Raw genomic sequence first — 20,747 nt, forward strand, 5'->3', positions numbered from 1 at the left:
ATCAATAGCAAAAAAGCGCGCTTTGTATAATATGGCTTGCTCGAGTTACTCGTACTTCTGTAACATTTTTTATAAAAGTGTATACATATTGCGACGCAGTTGAGAGAACAACGGTGAATTTGTTAATTTAATACATTCGATAATAATTCACAAAGATACTGTAAATATACACACTGAATTACATCATGCCTTTCAATTATATTATCCTATAACAATCATACCTGATATCTCGGTGTAAAATTTGAAAAAAGGACTCTATTCGAGGCGCCACGGTATATGAAATTAATCTGCTCATTTTTAAATCATTCAACGCTATATTTGGGCAAATAAACAATCGTTCGATGCTTTATATAATAAACGTTCTTATAACATTTATTAATAAAACGAACGAATAATATAACATATAAGCGAAGGATATATGTAGAGTTTGGTGCGGTTTTACAGTCGTATTTACAAGGATGCAAAGATCGCTGGGACGGTTGCGCGTCGGCTTAGTGCGCAGGTCACGTGACCTCCTTTGTGAGCAGCTGGCGCTGTCGACAGTGTAAGTTACCTTCCCTTCGACTAGTGGCCAACAAGCTTTGGCTGCGAGAAGACGTGCGTTTAGTTCGTACCGCGACGATCGCATTATCGCGGCTACGCGAGAGACTCCTTTTCTCTTTCTCTCCCTCTCTCGCTCGTGTGTGCGCGCGCGCGTGTTTTCGTGTTTGTGTGTGCGTGCTTAATCTGTACGAGAAGTGGCAGTGTTTCTGGCTCGGCCGTAGGACCCGGACAGTGAGGAAATCATTCGTGAAATTCGGAAAACCGCCGAACAAACTCGGCCGCCCCTCGTAGCCGGAATCGCTGTGGCCATCGAGGACTCGACCGAGCCTTTCAGTGTTCCCTCGTTCCTTTCTCTGTTTCGCGCTACTGTGTTTCTTATGGACAAGCACCGCCCCCTTTCCACCTCCGTCCCTCCGATCGTAACGTTATGAGGCCAGCTGAGCGTAACTGACGGAGAAGAGGGAGAACAGGCTTGCGTGCGTGTGTCAAACATAACCTAGCATCGTTACCGTGGATGTAGCGAGAGTAAATCTAACGAAAAAACGTGACACGCGTTCAGTTTTAATAATTCCGCATTGGTGACATTCACGCATCCAATAGCTCTTCTGGTTTAGAAAGCGCATCGAGCGTCAAAGGATTCGGTGGGAACTACGAAAGTGTTGTTCTTCCTTTCTCGACAGTACCGAGTAGAAACGTCCGAACACGCAACGCCCCGTTTACTATCGACAGTGCTAAGGAATACTTACACGAGGACACCGCCTCTACTCCGAAGGTTACCCTTCGCATGTATCGTTTTTGCCATAAGTCGCGATAAAAGGACGCGACGTCGAGCCGCAGCGTCGAGCGTGGTGTCACGAGTCCCCTTTGCCTCTCGTGCTTCTCAAGCTTCAGCCCTTCCCGCCGTACCTCGAGAGCGCGCGACATTCGAAACTGAGCTACGTAATATTCCATCAGAACGCAATTTGCAATTTTCCATCGAAACTCGTCGATTTCCATTATCGTGATCGACGATCGAATCACTCGATCCAGGGAATATTCGCGTGCTTCTCGAAATATGGAATCGACAGCTATATCGAGATCTATCGACTTCTAAGTTGATACGGCGTGTCTATTATAGTCAATCCTTTTTTTGGATAACAGTGATCTTACAAGAATCTTATCCAGTTTAATCGTTGAAAGCCAAAAAAAGTCGTTTCGAATGCTCTCATCGCTATTGTGGTGAAACGAAAACGAGAAAAAGAACTTCAAGTTGTGTCAGTGTCACGTGTGTGCCCCGTCACTGGAACGATAACGAGATATCTAATAGAGAAAGAAGTGTTTGATCGAACAGGTGAAACAGAGTGAGCAGGAAAAATCGAAACGGTCGGAAAAGAATCGACGAGCAGGAGAGGCGTGTCCCGGCTTCCCTGAAGCGGCAGGGGCCTTGGCGGTGGCGGTGGCGGTGAATCGGGAAAGGGTTGAGGAGGGTGGCCCCTAGGGAGAGAGGAGAGTTTTGATGGCAGTAGTTGGGCCCAGTCGGCACTCGCGGGTGTCCATGAGCGTGTCTATGTCGCTAATGCAGGGGGGTGGGGCGGGGGCGACAGGTGGCGGTGGGACAACGGGGGCCCACCCGGGGCAAGCGGTTCTCGCGGCAGCGGCCCAAGCACCCCCCACCTACTACCACCCTGCCGCTCCTGCGCCTCCGCCACCGCCGCCGGCCCAGGATCTCGTTCAGCCCGACAGACCCATCGGATATGGTGCCTTTGGCGTTGTCTGGTAAGTCGATTATATCTATAACTATTTGCTTCTTCTTTTTTTTCTTACCTCGTGCTTCTTTTATTTATCTCCATGTTTTTTTTCGCGACGTCCGGACGTTGTTGTATAAAAACGATCGTCATATAAAAGAAAATGATGTTCTGGGTGGGACGTAGATGGCACTCGTATTACTTTTAAAAGTTGTTGTTTTAAGCATTGTAAAACTTTCTACCTACAAATAGGTACTACTGTTTAGTTAGAAGTAGAAATACGAAAAGATACACAAAATGGTACACAAGCTTCTGTTGTACGAACTACGATCGCACGAAGTTTTAGTTGCATGAACGCGTTCTCGTAATGAACGTACATATACAGATATTTGCGTCTGTTCAGGGGAAGAACTCGATAAGTCACTCTTTCTATTTTGTACAGAGGATTAAGGATTACCAAAATTGTCTATATACATTTGGCTTTGGAAGTAAACGCGTGTCTCTCTCAAAATTTCGTCCAATCATCGACTATTTTTAGGATGAACATTTAGTTCTTTTGTATCATATCGCGTTAAAATTCTCCTGTTTGTTCATAAAGAGACATTAGAATCGGTAAACAAAAAAGGAATGTACTTATCGTGTTTTTCTGCTGTGATCTTTACACGTATGGAACGCGATATGGAAACAACGTAAACAAGATGTACCGACATGCTCGATTTTAATTTTCCGAACTTGGAAATCATTCGGTTACAGCAACTGTTTTATGCTGCATTATATTCGCAAAATAATCTTCCGGCGTATCAAGTTCGTCGGTCGACAGTTAAATATTCGAGTAATTTTGTATTCCATTTTACTGTGCGCCCACGGGCTCGACGTTAAAACAGGAGGAAAAAAATATTAATTCGAATTGAAAATTCTGTCAGCAAATTTCACTGCGCGGCAATTCGCGTGCAGCATGTCGAAGCAATATGTAATTAACGTGGAAGTTTGGAGTGCGCGCGCGGCCGCGCTTTCGAGCTCGACAAATTTTCTAAACATTTTAATCCCGGGAAACGGAACGTTCGACTAATTAGCGCCACTTTCCACGTTCGCTACGCGTCGAACGAGAGCTCTCCGACGATCGCTAGAGAGTAAACGCACTTTCCTTCTTAGCGTGTGTATAAATCGTTGCCTCTTTTCAACCCTGTATAATTTGCGAGTTCGATAAACAGCTGTTACTATATTTTTCCCCGTCCCTTTCGTGTCTCTATAGTTCAGAAATTGAGTATGACTAGTTGTTAAAATGGCGTTTCGACATATTCAACGTTGAAAGTTTCTTTCGTTTATAGAAACACGTATGATACGAACGAGAAGTCTATGCATGTATAATGTACACTTCATTTTTATTATAGTGTAAAATGATACAGAAGTACGATTATTTTGCTTCTGGTAAAATGAAAAAGCCGGCTTTTCTCGTGATATTACACGCCGAAAGTAATTACATATATACGAGATCTCATTAAGATAACTTGTACTTTTTTGGATAGAAAACAGATATGAGAAAAAGATTTCATTTGCGGTTTAAATTGATGTGAAATTATCTCAAACATGGAAAAGATATTTACATAAGCGCATTTCTTTTCGTATATTAAAACTTGATTCTCAACGATTTTTTTGTAATTTTACAGCATTATTCTCGTTTAGGAACGATAGTAGCTCTTTTTTTGCTTAACTTTACTGTTTATCTAAGTGAATTACTACGGTATAGTGTATTGGCAATTTAGAGACGTGTATCGTAAATTACGTTCGTAGATTACGAAAATGTAGTAAAGAAAAAGTGTGCATGTTTCGAGAAGCTAACAATTTAAAATTATGTACACGACAATTTCTTGCAAACATGCCACGAATAGAACGACGCATTGTCGTCGTTCAACTTGTTCGTTTGATTTATCTCCCTTTAAACTTTAAGCGACACGTGGCGCCCCATTAAATTTTATTTCTGGACACGTCTATCGGTCGTATCGCGTTCTCCGAAGCTTCTTCGCGTTTCCGTGGGTCGTGCTCGGGCATTCGGAACGGTATCGATAATCCTGCAATTCGATAATCGACAAATTGCCAGCGGAACTCGATTTCGGGAAATTTTTACAGCGCCCACACGCGTAGAATTATGGACACACGTTCCGGCTCATTTATTCCTGACCGGTTACCGATACTAGGAAAAATTCATTTCCTATCGATCGGAATTACAGACATTTTGGATTTTTATTCGGTTCAACGGCGTTCATATTTCAGAAAGTATATACAGTGTGATCAAGTAATTATGGCGTAATTGGCAAGGGAGCGACTTTACAGGAAAAAGTGAATCGAAGACGTAGAATAAAATTTTCTAGTAAGACTGACCAGGCCAATTCTTAACCAAACACGTTCAAAGTGCATTTTCTTGAAAACGAGGCTATAAATGGGAAAATTGTATTTCACATTTTTCGTTTACTATAGCACGTAGAATATCCGTCTGTTGATCGCTTGCTCGTATTTAGTCGATAATTAGCCAACTTCGCATATGCTAAACAAGTTTTCGAATTCGATTTGTATTGATTTGTTTTTTCACGTGGAATTACCACCTTGTCAGTTATGCCACGATTTTTGACGTATCCTGTATGCGTATGCGTACGTGTGAATCCGATAAAACGTACACTTTCCGTGGCAAATGTCTGAGAACATAATATAAATGGCGAGTTATCCGTTCAACAGATATAATAAACTACTAGATCGAGTGTTAATTTATCTTACGGTACGAGGCGCCACTTGGACTTATTTTCTTATAATTGGCTCGCGGTCAGCGTGCGTTTGGGTAAACGCGTGTTTCAGCGCGGTTAATTCTCCGGCAAATAATGGCAGCACTGGGTCTCTGTTTACGCGACAAGAGTTTGCTTTCCACTGTCAAGGGTATTCACTGGTAACACAGTGCTCCGAACGTTTTAATGGACACGTAATTATCGGCTGATTTCGATTTTTCTTGCCAACCGTTAAAATTACGCGATCGTGCTCTGTCGTCGCTCCAACTAGCTCCTTGAGCGAGTTTAAATTCAATTGCCATTTGCTTGCACACAGTTTGCACGTCGCTCGCCTTGAATTGTAAATGGTTGTATCTCTAAATAAGCGAACTTGGAATCCGCGTATGTTTCTCAGAAAAAGTTTTTCGTTCATGGTGTATTTCGTAAGGAAGGATTTCATACAATGGATGATAATACCGGCAGTTTTTTTATTTATAAAGATAGCTCGCGAAAATATTTGCACCATACCATAGGAAATTTTTACCACTACACGTGTATTATGCAAACTTATTGAAATTTTATAAAACGGAACGAGACATGATCTATTATCGCGATTAATCCACGAAGAATTAATCGGCATGAATAAGTAGTCTTAGACGTAAATCTTTACCAACACGTTTGCCACTTATCATAGGTGGTAATGGTTGATGTGCAAACAATTATAATCAACGATAAAGATGGTTTAAATATTGCGATGTACTAACATAAAGAATATTTGGTTGTTCGAACACTTTGCCGAACTTTGCGAAGCGTGTGCTTGCGATAGATATTCTGTAGCTTCTACGTACAATCTCAGTTTTCTTCCAAATTTGACCAATATAATCGTGACAATCGTGATTCGTTTCAGCGCCAATGAAATTTCAGAATATTTCGTAAAACACAGGTGAAATATATTCACGAAGAGTTTCTACAATTTTCTTCTTCTTTACTCTACATATATACAAGACATTAATTTGAATGAAATTGAGCTCGAGAAAAAAGTTTGAAAATACAGAGGATGGTCGGTAACAACGCGTCGCGTGGCGCTTGATTTCTTTGTTTACCGATAAGAGGCGAGCAAACAGGAAACGCGCCGGCTATTCGAGGGTTCGCGTGTCTCGCGTGCAAATGTTGCACGCCGCGGCGTAAATCTCCGATTTTCAATGGTGAGTGCAATACATAACGAGAACCGGCTGGTGAAATGGAGAGAGAGAGAGAGAGAGAGAGAGAGAGAGAGAGAGAGAGAGAGAGAACCGCGAGAGAAATTACGAGTTCGCTGGAATGTCCAATAAATTACCGATGAACGTAAACAAAATAAAGTTAACTAGTGTCGTAAGATAAAGCGCAGGATTACCATGGGGAGAAATATATCGTCGACAGTCGGACGTGTCATCGTTTCATTTACATACGGGGATTTAAAGCGACGCAGAGGCTCGCCAGAGATCGTTCCGGTCTTTCGTTGCGTTTATGTTAGGAATTGTTCTAGAAAATTCCCTAGACCTGAGAGTTCGTTTTGAAAGCATCTAGGAAATATTTTCCGTGTCGCCTTTTGTCAACCAGGGAAATGAACAAGAGGGATTAGGTATGATGGAATTTTTCCTTTGTTTTCTCCGTTATAGGTTTACCTGGTTAGCGATGAATCATCGAGGTTCCTAGCGAGGATTTTGGTCGAACGTAAGAACGAAAAAGAAACCGAGTGTGATTTAAGAACCGCGCAACAATTTCGTCGTGACCTGCGGTCGGTATAATTACCGTTAGCTTGCCTGAACCGGATGCCCGATGGATTTTGTTGCTGTATTTGGTTTATTGTCGTTTCTGGATAACCGTTTGGCGTTGTAAAGTCCTGCTGGGTACTTTGTGTTTCACGGCCGTTATTTACAAGCTCACGTATTGATGTAGCGTGTTCTTAATATCTGTGTCAGTGGAATAACTGTTTCATTGGGATAATGAGTCGGTTTAAACGAATGTCGTAAATACGTAAATATGTCGTCGCTACGAATTGCCATAATACCTGGGCGATAAACCCGAACATCTACTTGGATGAAGAACCAGGTCAAATTTCTGTTGTAGGTTTACATATAACGATAAACATTTGTATCGTTTTTCGTCAAACTACGATGGAAGTTACGTTTGTACATATTGGTATTTATTTTATGGATTTACGAAGCTACGTTCTAATCTAGATCGAACGTTATTTTTTAATAAATCCAGTTCGCACCACTAAGTTTTTATTTATCTTGCAACGCGTTAGAAAAACATTGAATGAGATTCATTGATATCGATTCGTTTCGTTGATAAAACGGCGCGATCAATTGCTCGTTAAACGCATCTGATGCTACCTTTCAATTCAGATATCGTTTTGCACGCGACAAAAACTCGTCTCAAACGATGGAAATTTTCTTTTTGTATCGCCGTTGAATCGTTTTAATTTCACGGACCAATGAGAGATATTGGCGTTGTAAAAAAGTTTATTTAGAAAGGATTCGCGAGTTTAAAGGGATGACCGCGTCCCTGACGTGGTAAAATTGTAATTTCGGAGAATTTCGTAGGAAGAAAGCGCGGGAAATTTATTCAACGAGTCAGCAGTTTTCCGCGGCATGGAAAAGAGTGGTGGGAAAATGAAAGGGGGAGTGGGAGTCACCATGACAACCGCGGCATTCCAAGATAAGGAGGAATCGTGACCAGATTGCGTGTACGAGCTTGCATGTTTAAATGAAGAATGCGTACGACTACAGCACGGCGCTGCATGTTGCATAATATATTCGCTTTTTAAATGACAGATATACGTCGTGACGTATCGATGGTCAAAATCATTTAAAGACGAATGCTTTAAGGATTTAAATCATAAATTTCTCGAATTCCCCACTCCACGAGTCTACATCTGAATCGTAGTTTCCGATCATCTCGACCGAGTAATCAGATGTTATTATCCTCGAGAGAAGATCGTAACGTTGTTGCCATAAGTTGCTCGTTTCTCTCTCGAGCGTACAAAATCTTGCCTGGATACAGTGACTCGCGAGAGTATTCGAACATTCGTCGTACGAAACATATGTGTACGTATATAACGTGCGAAGTATTTTGAGATTTTATTGCCACTATAACGCGACACGACTATCGCGATTATCACTGATAACATTTGGAAGGAATTTTCAAGTGCATGTAGAAGCTCCAAAATATTTGCGAACGAAGTGTAAAGAATACTTGGTATAAAAATTCATCAGCAACCTTACGTCCTGTTAATTGTCAAAAAAAATACAACCAGCGTGGAGCACTAGGGGAAAGCAAAGTTCTCAAAAATTCGAGTGACAGAATCGCGATAAAAGATCCATTCAAAACTATTACGTCCCTCTGTTCTTTTTATTCCGTTGAACTCAATCAAGTGACTCTTGTTATTTCAATACACGCGTGTATGTACTTTTGCCACGATATTATTCCCCTTGTTCTCGTTTAATCCATTATTTCCAGAAAATCGTCAAGTTTTCACCCTTTCGATCGTAGTTTGAAGCTTTATTCGACATCCTTTAAAAAAAGCAAAGAAAACAGATACGAATCGAAAGACAAAGGAAAAAAATACATATTCTTCTTTCAATTTCAATTATCGGCGGCGCACAATCGTGCAAGTGTAATCGACGACAATAGCCTGGGACCGGAAGCAGCCGGCATCGAGTAACCGCATTTAAATGACAAAGACGGTGTTTATTCGAAAAACGGGCTATTAACGTCAGCAACAGAGGGGTTTGGCGGGGTGGGCGGGGGTTCGGTATCCATAGGGAAAAATGTGAAAGCCACATTTTCACCTATTGTCGCGCGACCGCTTTTTAGCCTTGCGTGCACGGTCGCGAGGATAAGTGTTATTCGGATTTCATTCGCGTCCGCGTTTCCGTTGCAACATTGTGCCCAACCTGGGCTTTTCAGGGTCGTCCGCAAAGGATTGTTATTTCTGAACGCAGCATGGAACGTAACGCGGTAGATTCTCAAGTATATAAAAGGTTCGATAGGAAGAGCATTGTCGTATTGTTGCAGCTCTCTGTGTGGTTCGATGATGTACATTTTTGTTCAGGACAGCGAAGTTTCGCTGTGGACGTTCCAACTGTTTCGAAACGGAGCTTCATCTACTTGGTTGTCGTCACGATTGTGTTAATCCTTCGCTTTCTTTATTCGCGTTGTTTTGTTCCGCTGTTTTCTTAGCGAAGTTGTCAAGGAAGCGAACGTACTTACATTATCATAGAAACAAAGTAATTCTCTTCCTATAGAATCATCGAATAATAAACATATTCAATATCAATAGACGATTGGAAATTAGATAATATCTTGCGGAATATGTTGCTGTAAATTTTGTTGAAAATTTGTGCCATGGCTCTTTCTACTCGTGCAAATTACAATATCTCGTTGCACGCTTCTTGCACTCTTCGAAATCGATTCTCAACGTGATAATGTAAAATGCAATCGTTCGTTATCGACGTATAATCGTAATTTACGGCTTCGTAATTAAATTGTATCCCGAAACACAAGGCAAATGTCCGGATATTTTTAGTATAACTCTTCTTCGTGCTATAGGTATTCGTTTCGGAAGATTACAGAGACGATTTGAATTACCTACGGCAAAAAGTACTTGGAAATACCTTAAACGTTTTTTTTATGATATACCTGTTGTTATTGAAAACATTATTCACGAACGTTCGAAGGGTATAAACGAGCATTTCCTGCGCGTTGCGCTTAATTGCATATCACAGTGTATAGAGTGTACACATTCATCACTGGAAAAAAGTATACTCTGTTAAGAAGCCACTCGTTATGTTCGAATTAATAAAAGCTGCTCTAAATTATGCGGATTCGAGTAACTATCAATTTATTCGGCTGTATAAGCAACAAGAAACGTCGGAAATTAGAGTGCAGCGTGTTTTAAATAAGAATGCAAGAGGGTGCGTTTCATTTTCCACTGGTATTTTCAGGTGTGAAGAAACGAAACGTGTCGTTGTGTACCGTATATTCGTCTATCCGGATTGTTACGTCGCTGGAAATCGGTTTAAGCGGATTACACCGCGGACCATGTATTCGCGTTAATTTAACAACCACCTAGGGACGAACTGCGAATCCTGGCAGCCGTTATTGATTTATTTTTTTCTTTTTATTTTTGTTTTTCGTTTTTCACTCATTAACCCACATGTCGATACTCCGTTGTCGTTTTGGACATTTAAATTTTATTTATATTACGACTTAAAATTTCTTATTTTCTTCGACAAATGATTTTTAAATTCAGTCAATTGCTCGATATATCTCTTATCGATGTCTGCTCTAAATAAAAAAATTTGTTGCCAAAAGGTAGCGAAATGGAAAGATAAATTCGATTACCGACGTCCGTTTGGTAAAGAGTTACATGAAATTGTTTCATGAAAATTTTATAAGGAAAACCACGCGGGAAAAACATAGGATAAGTGCACATTTTTTGATTTTCCGACTTCTATACCATTTCGCTATTTCATGCTAGAAAGAAGTTGACTGTAAGAAGAAGAAAACTTGGGATGTCGATTTAAGAGTCGAACATCGTCGTACAATAAATTAATCGTAGGCATAATTCATTGGTTGAGACTCGTCTTAAGAAAGAAAGGAATAAAGCCTGTCTGAAGAGTGAATTTCGTAATTGCATAGGCTTAATCGACGATTCACTTCGGTAGGAGAAACGACTTACGCTGTTCTTGCAAAATAGTAATCGCAGCGAAACTTTGACTGCTTCATCCTCGTTGTGTCGTTGAACTTTGGGCCAAGTCCAAAAAGTTGAATCGCCAGCGAGCGAAGAAATTGAATTTCCGCTCTATTGGCAATCTTTCACGCCCGTAATCCGTCGTTAACGCGAGTACGCTGCAGCATTTTCTGAATTCCTCGTACATTTTCCTTTAGAAATTTGGATTCCTTATTAATTTTCCTCAAGATTGAAATCCTGCAGAATAATCCGATTTACTATTTACCCTATTTTCAGTTCGTAAATGGACAAAGAAAGTCGTGAATCGAATTCGAATAATTTTCCTTGAAAATATACGTATAATTTGTATCGCAGAGCGTAAAAGTACGCAATTTGCGAAAAAAGATGTTCGTCGATAGATATTTTTGTTGTGGTGCTTCAGTCGAAGCAGTGTATCGTAGTTAATTCTTGTTTATTTCAGATTTTGTATCTTTCTTGCTGCCTTTAAATCAATTCGAAGGTATTTGCCGTAGAATATCTCATTCGGTTTGATATTACGTTTCAAAGATATACGAAGATGTAGTAGTTTATTATTCATCGAGGATGACTACGCTTGTTTGAGATGAAAAGGAACGTTTCTCGATCTGCGAACGAGCAAGCGCATCGGACTCTATCGCTGTCCTCAATTAACGCGTTATCCACCTCAATATCGAGAAAGTTCGTTGACCCGGGAATCGTGTGCACGTTAGCCGATATCTGCGAGCTGCTTCTACTCTTTTTGGTATTCGATACAGAAAAGGCAGATTTCCATATCTGTTTCGAAATCGTATCGATTCAAACGAAAATCCAGATTCCCGATTAATCATAAATATACGCGATAACAAACGCAATGCAGGCGATGCAAGTCATCAAATATTCTCTTTCACGAGTAGTTTAATAGTCGTCAGTTGCGACAGAGGTTCGCAAAATTTTCTGCATAGGGGGGGGGGTGCATCGAGTGGCATTGTCGGCTCGAGTCGGTCTACTTTTAAGTTAAAAGAGTTCCCTGGTCGCTGCGATACGGTCCTGAACAAAGACCTCGCCGCTTCGCCGTCTGCTCTGATCCCGCATTCACGCGGCACACGTGCACGCGTGCGCGTGCATAAGGTGCCTCCCTTCGCGTGGGGAAAGGCATCTGCGCCCGAGACTGATGCTGCTCGCATAAAGGGAATAACTTATGCCGAAAGAACTGTGTAGCCACAGCGGCCAATACTCTTCCCCTTTGCCTTTCTGAATCGCTAATAGAAACGAGATGTTGGCGGTATGGCGCCGCGGCGCCCGTTCAATTTTTCCGATGGTCTCCCTAGGAGACCGATTCCAAAGACGTGCACCAGACAGCATCGATATGAGTATGCATTTTGCTCTTTCCAGTGATCGCGCAGTTCTTGGGAATTTAGATCTCCAGGGACTGTTGAAGGGGAATGATGAACGATGTTCGGGTGGCAGGATGTGGGATCTTCTGGATTGTGAATTGATGAACAGAGATCAGAACGATGGTTGCAATGGCATATAAATAGTCTTTTAGTTGGGAAAGGATTTTTATGGGATATACAGGAGTACGTGGAAGGATTTTTTGAAAGATACGCGTAATAAGCCAGATCTTGATAATAGTCAGCAATTGATCTCCCAATTAGTCGAAGAAAGATTTTTAAGGATATACGTATATCGTAGAATATTATTTTTACATGTATATAGGTTTGAGAATTTTATTCTGGGAAAAAGGACAAAATTTTCTTTGCTTACGACAGACACTAGTGCGTAAAGAATATTCGATTTGATGCGCGATAGGAAATATGTAATTAGAGGTTTAAAAACGAGAGCGTCGTTGATGTTGGTAATTGGAGCAATTGTTAGAATCGGTAGAAAGGCTAATTGACGGATGTATGAATGTTACTAACTGTGGGAATTTAGAATTGAATGGCAGAATTTGACACTGACCAGTGGGTCACGAAGAATCAGCATTTCAAAGCTTAATATGAAATTGATGTATTACATGTTATACCGTAGCGAAACATTCGAGCGTGGTTGTATAACATCGATTGGCATATCTCTGTTTAAGAAACGAGGTGCTTGTTGTAATATTGATTTCCTTTCCAAGCGCTGTTGTGTAACATCCTACTGAATTGATACGTCACATTGATCGTTGCACAACTCGTTTGTTACTGTTTCGATCAAAATCTAGCAGAATTTTTAACTAAAGTAACATTTCTTTCTCTTTTCATATTTTCCCGAGAAAACAAATTTTTGCGAACATATACAGATTTACGCCAAAAGTTTTCATCCAAATATCAGAATCCCGTATTAAACCATTCTAAAAAACCGAATTGGCGTTTTCTCGCGGCATAACGGAAAAGAATTTCCCATTGGGGGTTGATTGGAGCAAAGAAACGGATTGTTAAACAGCTCGCAAACTTTCGTATATCCTTCTCCTTAGGTAACGGACTTTTGTCCAAAGCTATTCCAGCTGACCGAACGCGTAGCTTAATCGCCAAAAAAAGAAGAAAAAAAAAGAGGAAAATCTTACCAACCATCGAAGTGTAACATTTTAATTGCGCTGTAGGTTCGTTCAAGTGGCCCCACGAAAAATTTCTTCCCCTTTTCCTCTAAACAGAGAAGAGAAAGGTTAGGCGAGAGCCAACGAAATTCCTCGCGGTCACCATGAATAAATGTGGGTTCTTTCTCTCTCTCTCTCTCTCTCTCTCTCTCTCTCTCTCTCTCTTTATCTTGATATAGAAAACCTAGCACGGGGATTCACGTTCTGGTCGAGCGAAAACGATTTAACCGGTGCCAAAACGAGCCGTTTTCGCAGCCGATGACGCACGCATATTTCTTTGCACGTGTACTAGCGATTCATCGTTTCCGCGTATCGCAACGAAACGCGCCACGTGTAAATCCGCTCTGCAATTTATCCTCCGCAGTTTCGAGCCGCGTGGAAATAAATTGCGATCCCGAGGTTGCTGGTTCGTGTTCTCGAGTCGTTTAACGTTTTCGGTGCGATCGTAAATGACGTTGTCTTTCGATATTTGGGGAACATTCTATTCTTGCGAATTGCTACTTAAGCATCGAAATGGCAGTTCTTGGAGTTTTGCAAGAGTACACGGACGTTTATCGATATTCAAACACCGCTATATCGAAATGTACAATTTGTTCCTTATCGCGAAGGGAAATTAAATCTCGACAAGTTTCATGCGATACATGTAAAAATTTTATTTGGAGGGTTTTGCGGTAAATGTTGGAATACTTTGGTCCGTCAACGTAGTGTACGTCTCTCGTCTTGAATGGTTCAAGACGTTCGGTGACATCGACGATGTTATCGTCGGTCTTGTGGATGGACGTTCGTGTCCCAAACGCTTTTCCTTGCGGAACAGCTGTCGTCGAGCTGTTTGAGTTTGCGTTGTCGAGTTGCTTGTGTGATCGTCAGAACTGAGATCTCTATCGTCAGACCGAATGGAACGTCTGCCTTTACATCGAATATTAGCTATCACGAACGATATACTAGGTGCACGCAGACGTCTTTACGTGGAAAGTTCGAAATAACTCGTTGCAGTTGAACATTTTTATGTCTTATAACATCGAACGATAAAAGTTCGAATTCCACACGTAACGAATTCGCAAAATATTTCTGTAAGAATTCAAACATTTCCCTGACTCTCTGTATACGCATGCTCGCGACTAACAAAATTAACGTCGGCTGTCAAACAGTGACGATCGTATTCGAAGTGTCCTCGAAGTAGAGATGGATGGAATACGGTTGAAGTGAAACGAGTACGCGTGAAACGAGACGATTCTTTATCGACGTTTTATGGTTCCCTCTCGGTGGTCATTTAGCGACAAATCAGCAGAGACGAGTCGATAACGGGTCGGCGCGTGTCGAAGTCTCGTATAAACGTAAATCCAGACGATAAAACAAGGCGTGAAACGCGGAGCGCGAAAAGTGAGCGCCCGTAAATGATTAAGCTCGATACGAACGCGGCAGTAAAACTGCACTTTTAGAATGGCTGAATGCGCAATAGAGAAAGAGCTGCAGCTTATCCTAACGATCCCTTTCGCGATGAGATAACGCGACTGTCTTGAGCCCACCCGTTTTTCCACCGGCTTTCCTTTTGTTCCTCTTCTCTCCTGTTACCGTTTCAACCTTCTCTTTCAGGTGTTTTCTTCGCTCTTCTTTAGCAATCAGAACCGATCCTTCCCTCCGGCTCGTTTTCCCGACCTGTTCCTGTTCACTTTCCAACGAATCTTCTGCTTTCGAATTACTTTATCGCCGGTTTAGTTTCATCTTCGAATTGTCTCTTTCGCTCTGTAGACCTTTAAACTTCAAACTATCTCCTCTGCCTTTGCTTACTTTACGCGAAACTATTTTTATCGTTTAACGTTGTTATTACTCGCGTTTTATGTCGTACGTTTCATCGGAGACGTTATGTAAGAATATGCATATGAATATGCTTATGTAGCATATGCGTAATTATATTAGATTAATTATTATTCTGCTCTATCAAGTAATTTAATTTCTCCGATGGATTCTAACGAGTCAAAATTTGTGCTTCTTTCAACGTTGCTCTTAACGCGTAACTGGTATTATCGCAAACACGAGTCTTTTTATCAATTTTCAAATTTGTCTGTTCCGTGCGTCTGACTTATCTGAAAGCGATCGATAATACTTTCCTTGAGCACCAATCGTCTTCTACACTCGCCCAAAATTTCGGTCCCAACATTATCAACAGGATAGATAGCTCCCTCGGATTTATCATTCGATTCTGGATTTCCGAAAGCCCTTTACATTGAAAGCTCTCTACAATTCATCAGTTCTATCTCGCTTGAAATACGCTTGTGGTTATGCGATCTCCTTGTGAATCTAAATACGTCCGACTTATCGAATGAACGCAACATAAATTTCTTGTCTTCTTGTTCCCCCGATTTCTATCAAGTTTTGCATTTAGTCACTCGGGACCACAACTACGAAATCCCGTGCTTCGCACGTCGAATATGCTAACATCAGAGGATCTTCAAAGGATTACATTTTTTTATTTTCTTATATATCTGTATCTCTTATTTTGTTTCCTTGTACCGCAGAGCTTTGTTGCCCGTGATTCGCTAAATAGATAAATAAATAGATAAAGTTGTGCATTTAGTCACCCAATTTAGACTCGGGACCACAACTACGAAATCCCGTGCTTCGCACGTCGAATATGCTAACATCAGAGGATCTTCAAAGGATTACATTTTTTTATTTTCTTATATATCTGTATCTCGTTTTTTGTTTCCTTGCACCGTAGAGTTTTGTTGCCCGTGATTCGCTAAATAGATAAATAAATAGATAAAGTTGTGCATTTAGTCGCCCAATTCAGACTCGGGACCACAACTACGAAATCCCGTGCTTCGCACGTCGAATATGCTAACATCAGAGGATCTTCAAAGGATTACATTTTTTTATTTTCTTATATATCTGTATCTCGTTTTTTGTTTCCTTGCACCGTAGAGCTTTGTTGCCCGTGATTCGTTAAATAAATAAATAAATAGATTCTTTCTCTTTCAAATCAATGTTCACCTTTACCTTCGACATATCGACTTCATTCGACCATCTTATCTCGTATTCCAAAGCTAGATCCACCTTCTTCCTGTGTTTTCCCCGTTTCTCAGGTAAGAATTCTCTTGCACGTCGATTTCTTTCCGCTAGCATCCGCTTCCTCTCCGTTTCTCGAAGCTCGTCCCTCCCCTGATCGTCCGGCCTCGTTCTTCCCTCCTTCGTCAGCCGTTTATGATATGCATGTGCACACACGCACGTGCACGCCGAGTGCAAGGTCCTAGCATTGACTGCGGACACGCCATTCGAGTAAATTGCACAAGCGGCACTCTCGTTCACCGACTCCGCTTCTGGCCGCGGATCCGTTCTCGTTTCGATGCGTGCCCACGCGTCAACCCGTATTCCGTGGACGATTAATCGCGCATGGAACTCATCGGTTGAGAACATCGCCCCGGGACTCGACTCATTAAAGGCCAGGCAGTGAAATATCGCGTAAAAGTTGCGTGGACGTAGAAGATTGTTGGGAAACGCGGATAAAATAATTTATCTAATTGTTCTATCGAACTAGAAAAGTATATCGCAGTAGTTAGATACTTTGGAGAATACGCACACTGTAGACACGAGGGAATTTTTTCCGAATTTTCTAAAAATTTCATTTTGGACCTCGCTGTTGGATCCGTTAGGTCGTGTAAATCTAGAAATGTCTAGTTTTTTACTCATTTTGCACCTTTTCTATGTTACTAGCACATGGAATGATATACGTACAACGTATACATATTATAGTCGTTGTTCGCATCGAAGAAGAATGAAATTTAAAATGTCGAAATGTCGCAGTGTAAAGGTTGACGATCGATGTAGACGAACAATGCAATTTTATTGGAATTTCGTTACGTTTATTAACATTTTCCACTTCGACAATTTTATATCTTCGATAGCAGAATCGCGCGCTGTAAGTATCGCGCCGTTACAAATCTAAAATTGTAGAGTACAGCGTCGTCGGTGCAAAAATACGCGGTCTACTTACTAGTAATATCTGTTTGAACAATCTCACCGCTGTTACCTCCAACTTTGACAATTGACGTAGATCCGACGAATTTTAAATCGATATTATCGAGATTATTGGAATGGAATTTATATCAGCTTCGTTCATCGTATAAAGCATCGATTTAAATCGATTATTACGATATAATTCATCTTTAACGTGTTCTAATTTTTGAGCAAATAATACATCTTCTTCGTCTCTCCACATCTGCAGTTTTATATTCACGTTACATTCATTAGAAACGTAAAATCGTTCAACAGTACAGCGTCTATATCGAACTTAAGTTGGATCGTGCTGTTCGTTGAATGTCGTTGCATAAATCCTTCACGATGGACGGAATAATTTATAAGGACGTTTGGTTTCGTGATTTATTCGGATCCAGGTATTGATGACGTAGCCCGTGGCGGAAGGTGCCTTAGAGTTTCGCTTGATGCTCGACAGGTATTGAACCAGTCGGTGGCTGTGCACAGGTGCAGGAATGATTCTTCATTGGCAATCGTCTTCCATCGAATAACGTCCCAATGCGGCAACATTTTCTTCCTTTCGTTCGATATTCATTGATTGCTCGATGTAAAATCTTTATAAAATAATAATGAGGAAGATATGTTTGTCGTTAATTTCGAGACTGTCGGTGTTGGAAACCGATGTTTCATTCGATGGAACACTCGTACTGTGAACGAATTTATTTTTTAAATTAATCGCGATATCGATAGCAAAATTAGAGAATATTTCAGAGAGAATATTTCTTTCGATTGTTATCTCTATATCGTTTGTTTCGTTTTGTTCGGTACACGATTAGCATTGAAAGAATTCATCGCCAAGTAACAGCACAGAGATTCGTCGCAAGTTCTAAATATATTTTTACACATAACGTTTGTAATCATCGTGTTTCTCTCCGTATGTCAATTGGTGAAATTCATCGGCATGGTTTCTGAGAAATTCGTATATTGTTTGAAACATATGAATCTCGTAGTTACACTTTATAGTGTAATTATTTTATATAGAACACTCATTGGTGTGTCTCGTTGAAGTTTAACAGACGTGAAAATATCAAACTATTATCGGGACACGTCAAATTTATCAAAAACTGAGTCATTAAAAATAAACGTTTCTTTGTACTTGAAGAGCAGATTATTATTAACCCTTTGCGGTCCCGTGGCGAGGCTAGTTCAACGTCAATACCTCATCGCGTTTATTTTTACCCCAAGTCCGATGGAACGTTGAACTTTCTGCGTATGATAAGTGCAGTTAAAGGATGTTAAAAAATAAGATAAAGTTTGAAAACACTTTATTAATACTTGGTCAGCGAAGCACATCGATCGGCCGCCTAGTTGAAGCTTATATATAAGCTTTAAAGTTAAATGATCATTTTTATCTGCGAATCACTTTGAACAATGAAGTTAATCATTTTGATCGATCGTTAAAAAATATTAGTTGACCGAAAGAGGAGATTTGGTTGGTGGAAGCATGGCGCGTTAGAGGATTGGAATCGTTTCGAGGCTCTAATCCAGTGAAACGAGACAGAAATCCACAGGTTAATTAATAAAGCAGACACCCGAGAGCTGCTCGTGCACTCGAGACGAGTCGCCTCTTTCGCGATCACGCGACGCATTAAATGGCGATACCCTCGATTCAATACCGATAGTCGGTCCGATACCTGAGAGCTGTCGTTTCAGCTACCACCGATAAATAGAGGAATGAATCATTTCGTTCTCATCCTTCTCTATACGATCGTGTAAATGATTCTCCGCGTGAAACGCGAGTTTCGTAGACTCGCTGCCATCGATGCGTTTAAATTATCTACGAAAACTTCGATTTTTCCAGTTTCCATTAAAAACCGTTGCGTCTTATCTGCGGTGAAATTTTTCTTCGTTATCTCGTTTGGAATAATAGTTAGGTCGATGGATGTGAAATCGTATTTTTCTTTTTCGAAAGTAAAATTTTGATTAAAATATTATTCGTTCAAATATAAATAAAATATTATCATTCGACGGAAGAATCAAGCTTACGAAATGAATTAAGCTAAGTCTCTACGACTTAGATTGTTCGCGAATGCATATCGCAGCTAATCGATATTTGTCCTTCTACGGATGTTTCACGAAAGATAAAGATTGGCTGCGACAAGTATTTGCGAGCAATTGTCCGTTAGCGTAGACTTGGATCGATTAATTTTATTACGTCGATGTTACGTTTATTGTATTTATATTAAGTAAAATTAGTTTTATTCTATTTTAACGATTATCGATTTTAGAATTGAAACGTTGATGGAACAAAGCTGCGACCATTTCTTCATTTATTGTCTTCTTTTTCTCTCGTTCAATAATTTATCCATTAAAAATCATTTACGTGGAATATTTTCGACTGTCCTCAAGAAAGAAATTTATCTTCAAGTAATGTTCGTAACGCTTCTTAGAAAGAAATCGTAGGAATATTCCGATCATTCATCGCGACTAATAGCGACGTTTCAATATTTGTATTGTAAATCTGTTTAGAATTCAATATATATCTACTTAATTTGTACGTAACAAGTTTGTTCTTCTACTTTGATTTTTAGTTAAGTTCGTCCGTCAAACTGATGTTTCTCAGAAACATTCTCAGACATTTTATATGCATTGACCTAATACTTAGACAGTAATCGCATGTAAAGAACAGTATTTCTTACTTTAATATGAATATTTGCAGATTCAAAGCAGTACTTTTTGCGAGGAGTTTTTTGTTTTGATACCGATTAAACCGCTGTTTATCAGCAATTCATGTAATTGAGCATTCGTCATTACACGGTAGGAACCGTAGTTAGCAATAGCTAAGTAGCGTCAGAATAATTTGTAACCGATAATAGCAACGTTCGCGAACCTGTTTCTCCATGCAAACTCGAGCACGGTGTCACTTGGAGCAGCCATTTATACGTGATTATATTTTAATTATGCTCGACTTTTATGTTTTTTTCATGTTTAATAACTAGCTCGAAAATAGAGTTAGCATTAAATCGCAACGAACGTTGCTCGATGACGAGCTACCAACGGTTTCACGTTGCTCAAATATTTTCGGAAATATTTTTCAAAATCTTGCAGAACTAAACGTAATTGTTTTATTTAACAAAAATAGAGTTACATTTTTACGAAAACCGTAAAATTTTTACGTTTAACCGTTTATAAGTTTGCCAGTTTTATTGCACGAAAAAGATGAAAGTCATGATCGAAGCTTTTAAAAGTATCAAGAACGCAGCCTTAAACGCTATATTTATTACAATTAGGTCACAAATTACTATGAAAAATACTTCAAATACAACAATTTACAGAGACGAGCGTTTAACAACAAAGTAATACCAACTTCGAAGCTTGTTCAATGTAATTAAAGAATTCGAAACTCTAAAAAAAAAATACATGTATTTGTATGACACGAAAAC

General features: G+C 40.2%; 1 protein-coding gene across 2 annotated transcripts in view; it reads left to right on the top strand.

Annotated features, from left to right (window-relative positions):
• Positions 1-321: 321 nt before the first annotated feature.
• Positions 322-20,747, top strand: part of LOC126864649 (serine/threonine-protein kinase NLK) — a 232,167-nt gene continuing 211,741 nt past the window's right edge. For both annotated transcript variants that reach the window (XR_007689272.1, XM_050616192.1), the window contains exon 1: positions 322-2,298. Coding sequence is in view for 1 of the 2 variants with exons in the window: in XM_050616192.1 (XP_050472149.1) it covers positions 2,039-2,298 (260 nt within the window). In the remaining variant the exon portion in view is untranslated. The remainder of the gene's footprint in view (positions 2,299-20,747) is intronic.

The sequence above is a fragment of the Bombus huntii genome, chromosome 4 (assembly GCF_024542735.1).
Source record: "Bombus huntii isolate Logan2020A chromosome 4, iyBomHunt1.1, whole genome shotgun sequence".
NCBI classification, from domain to species: domain Eukaryota; kingdom Metazoa; phylum Arthropoda; class Insecta; order Hymenoptera; family Apidae; genus Bombus; species Bombus huntii.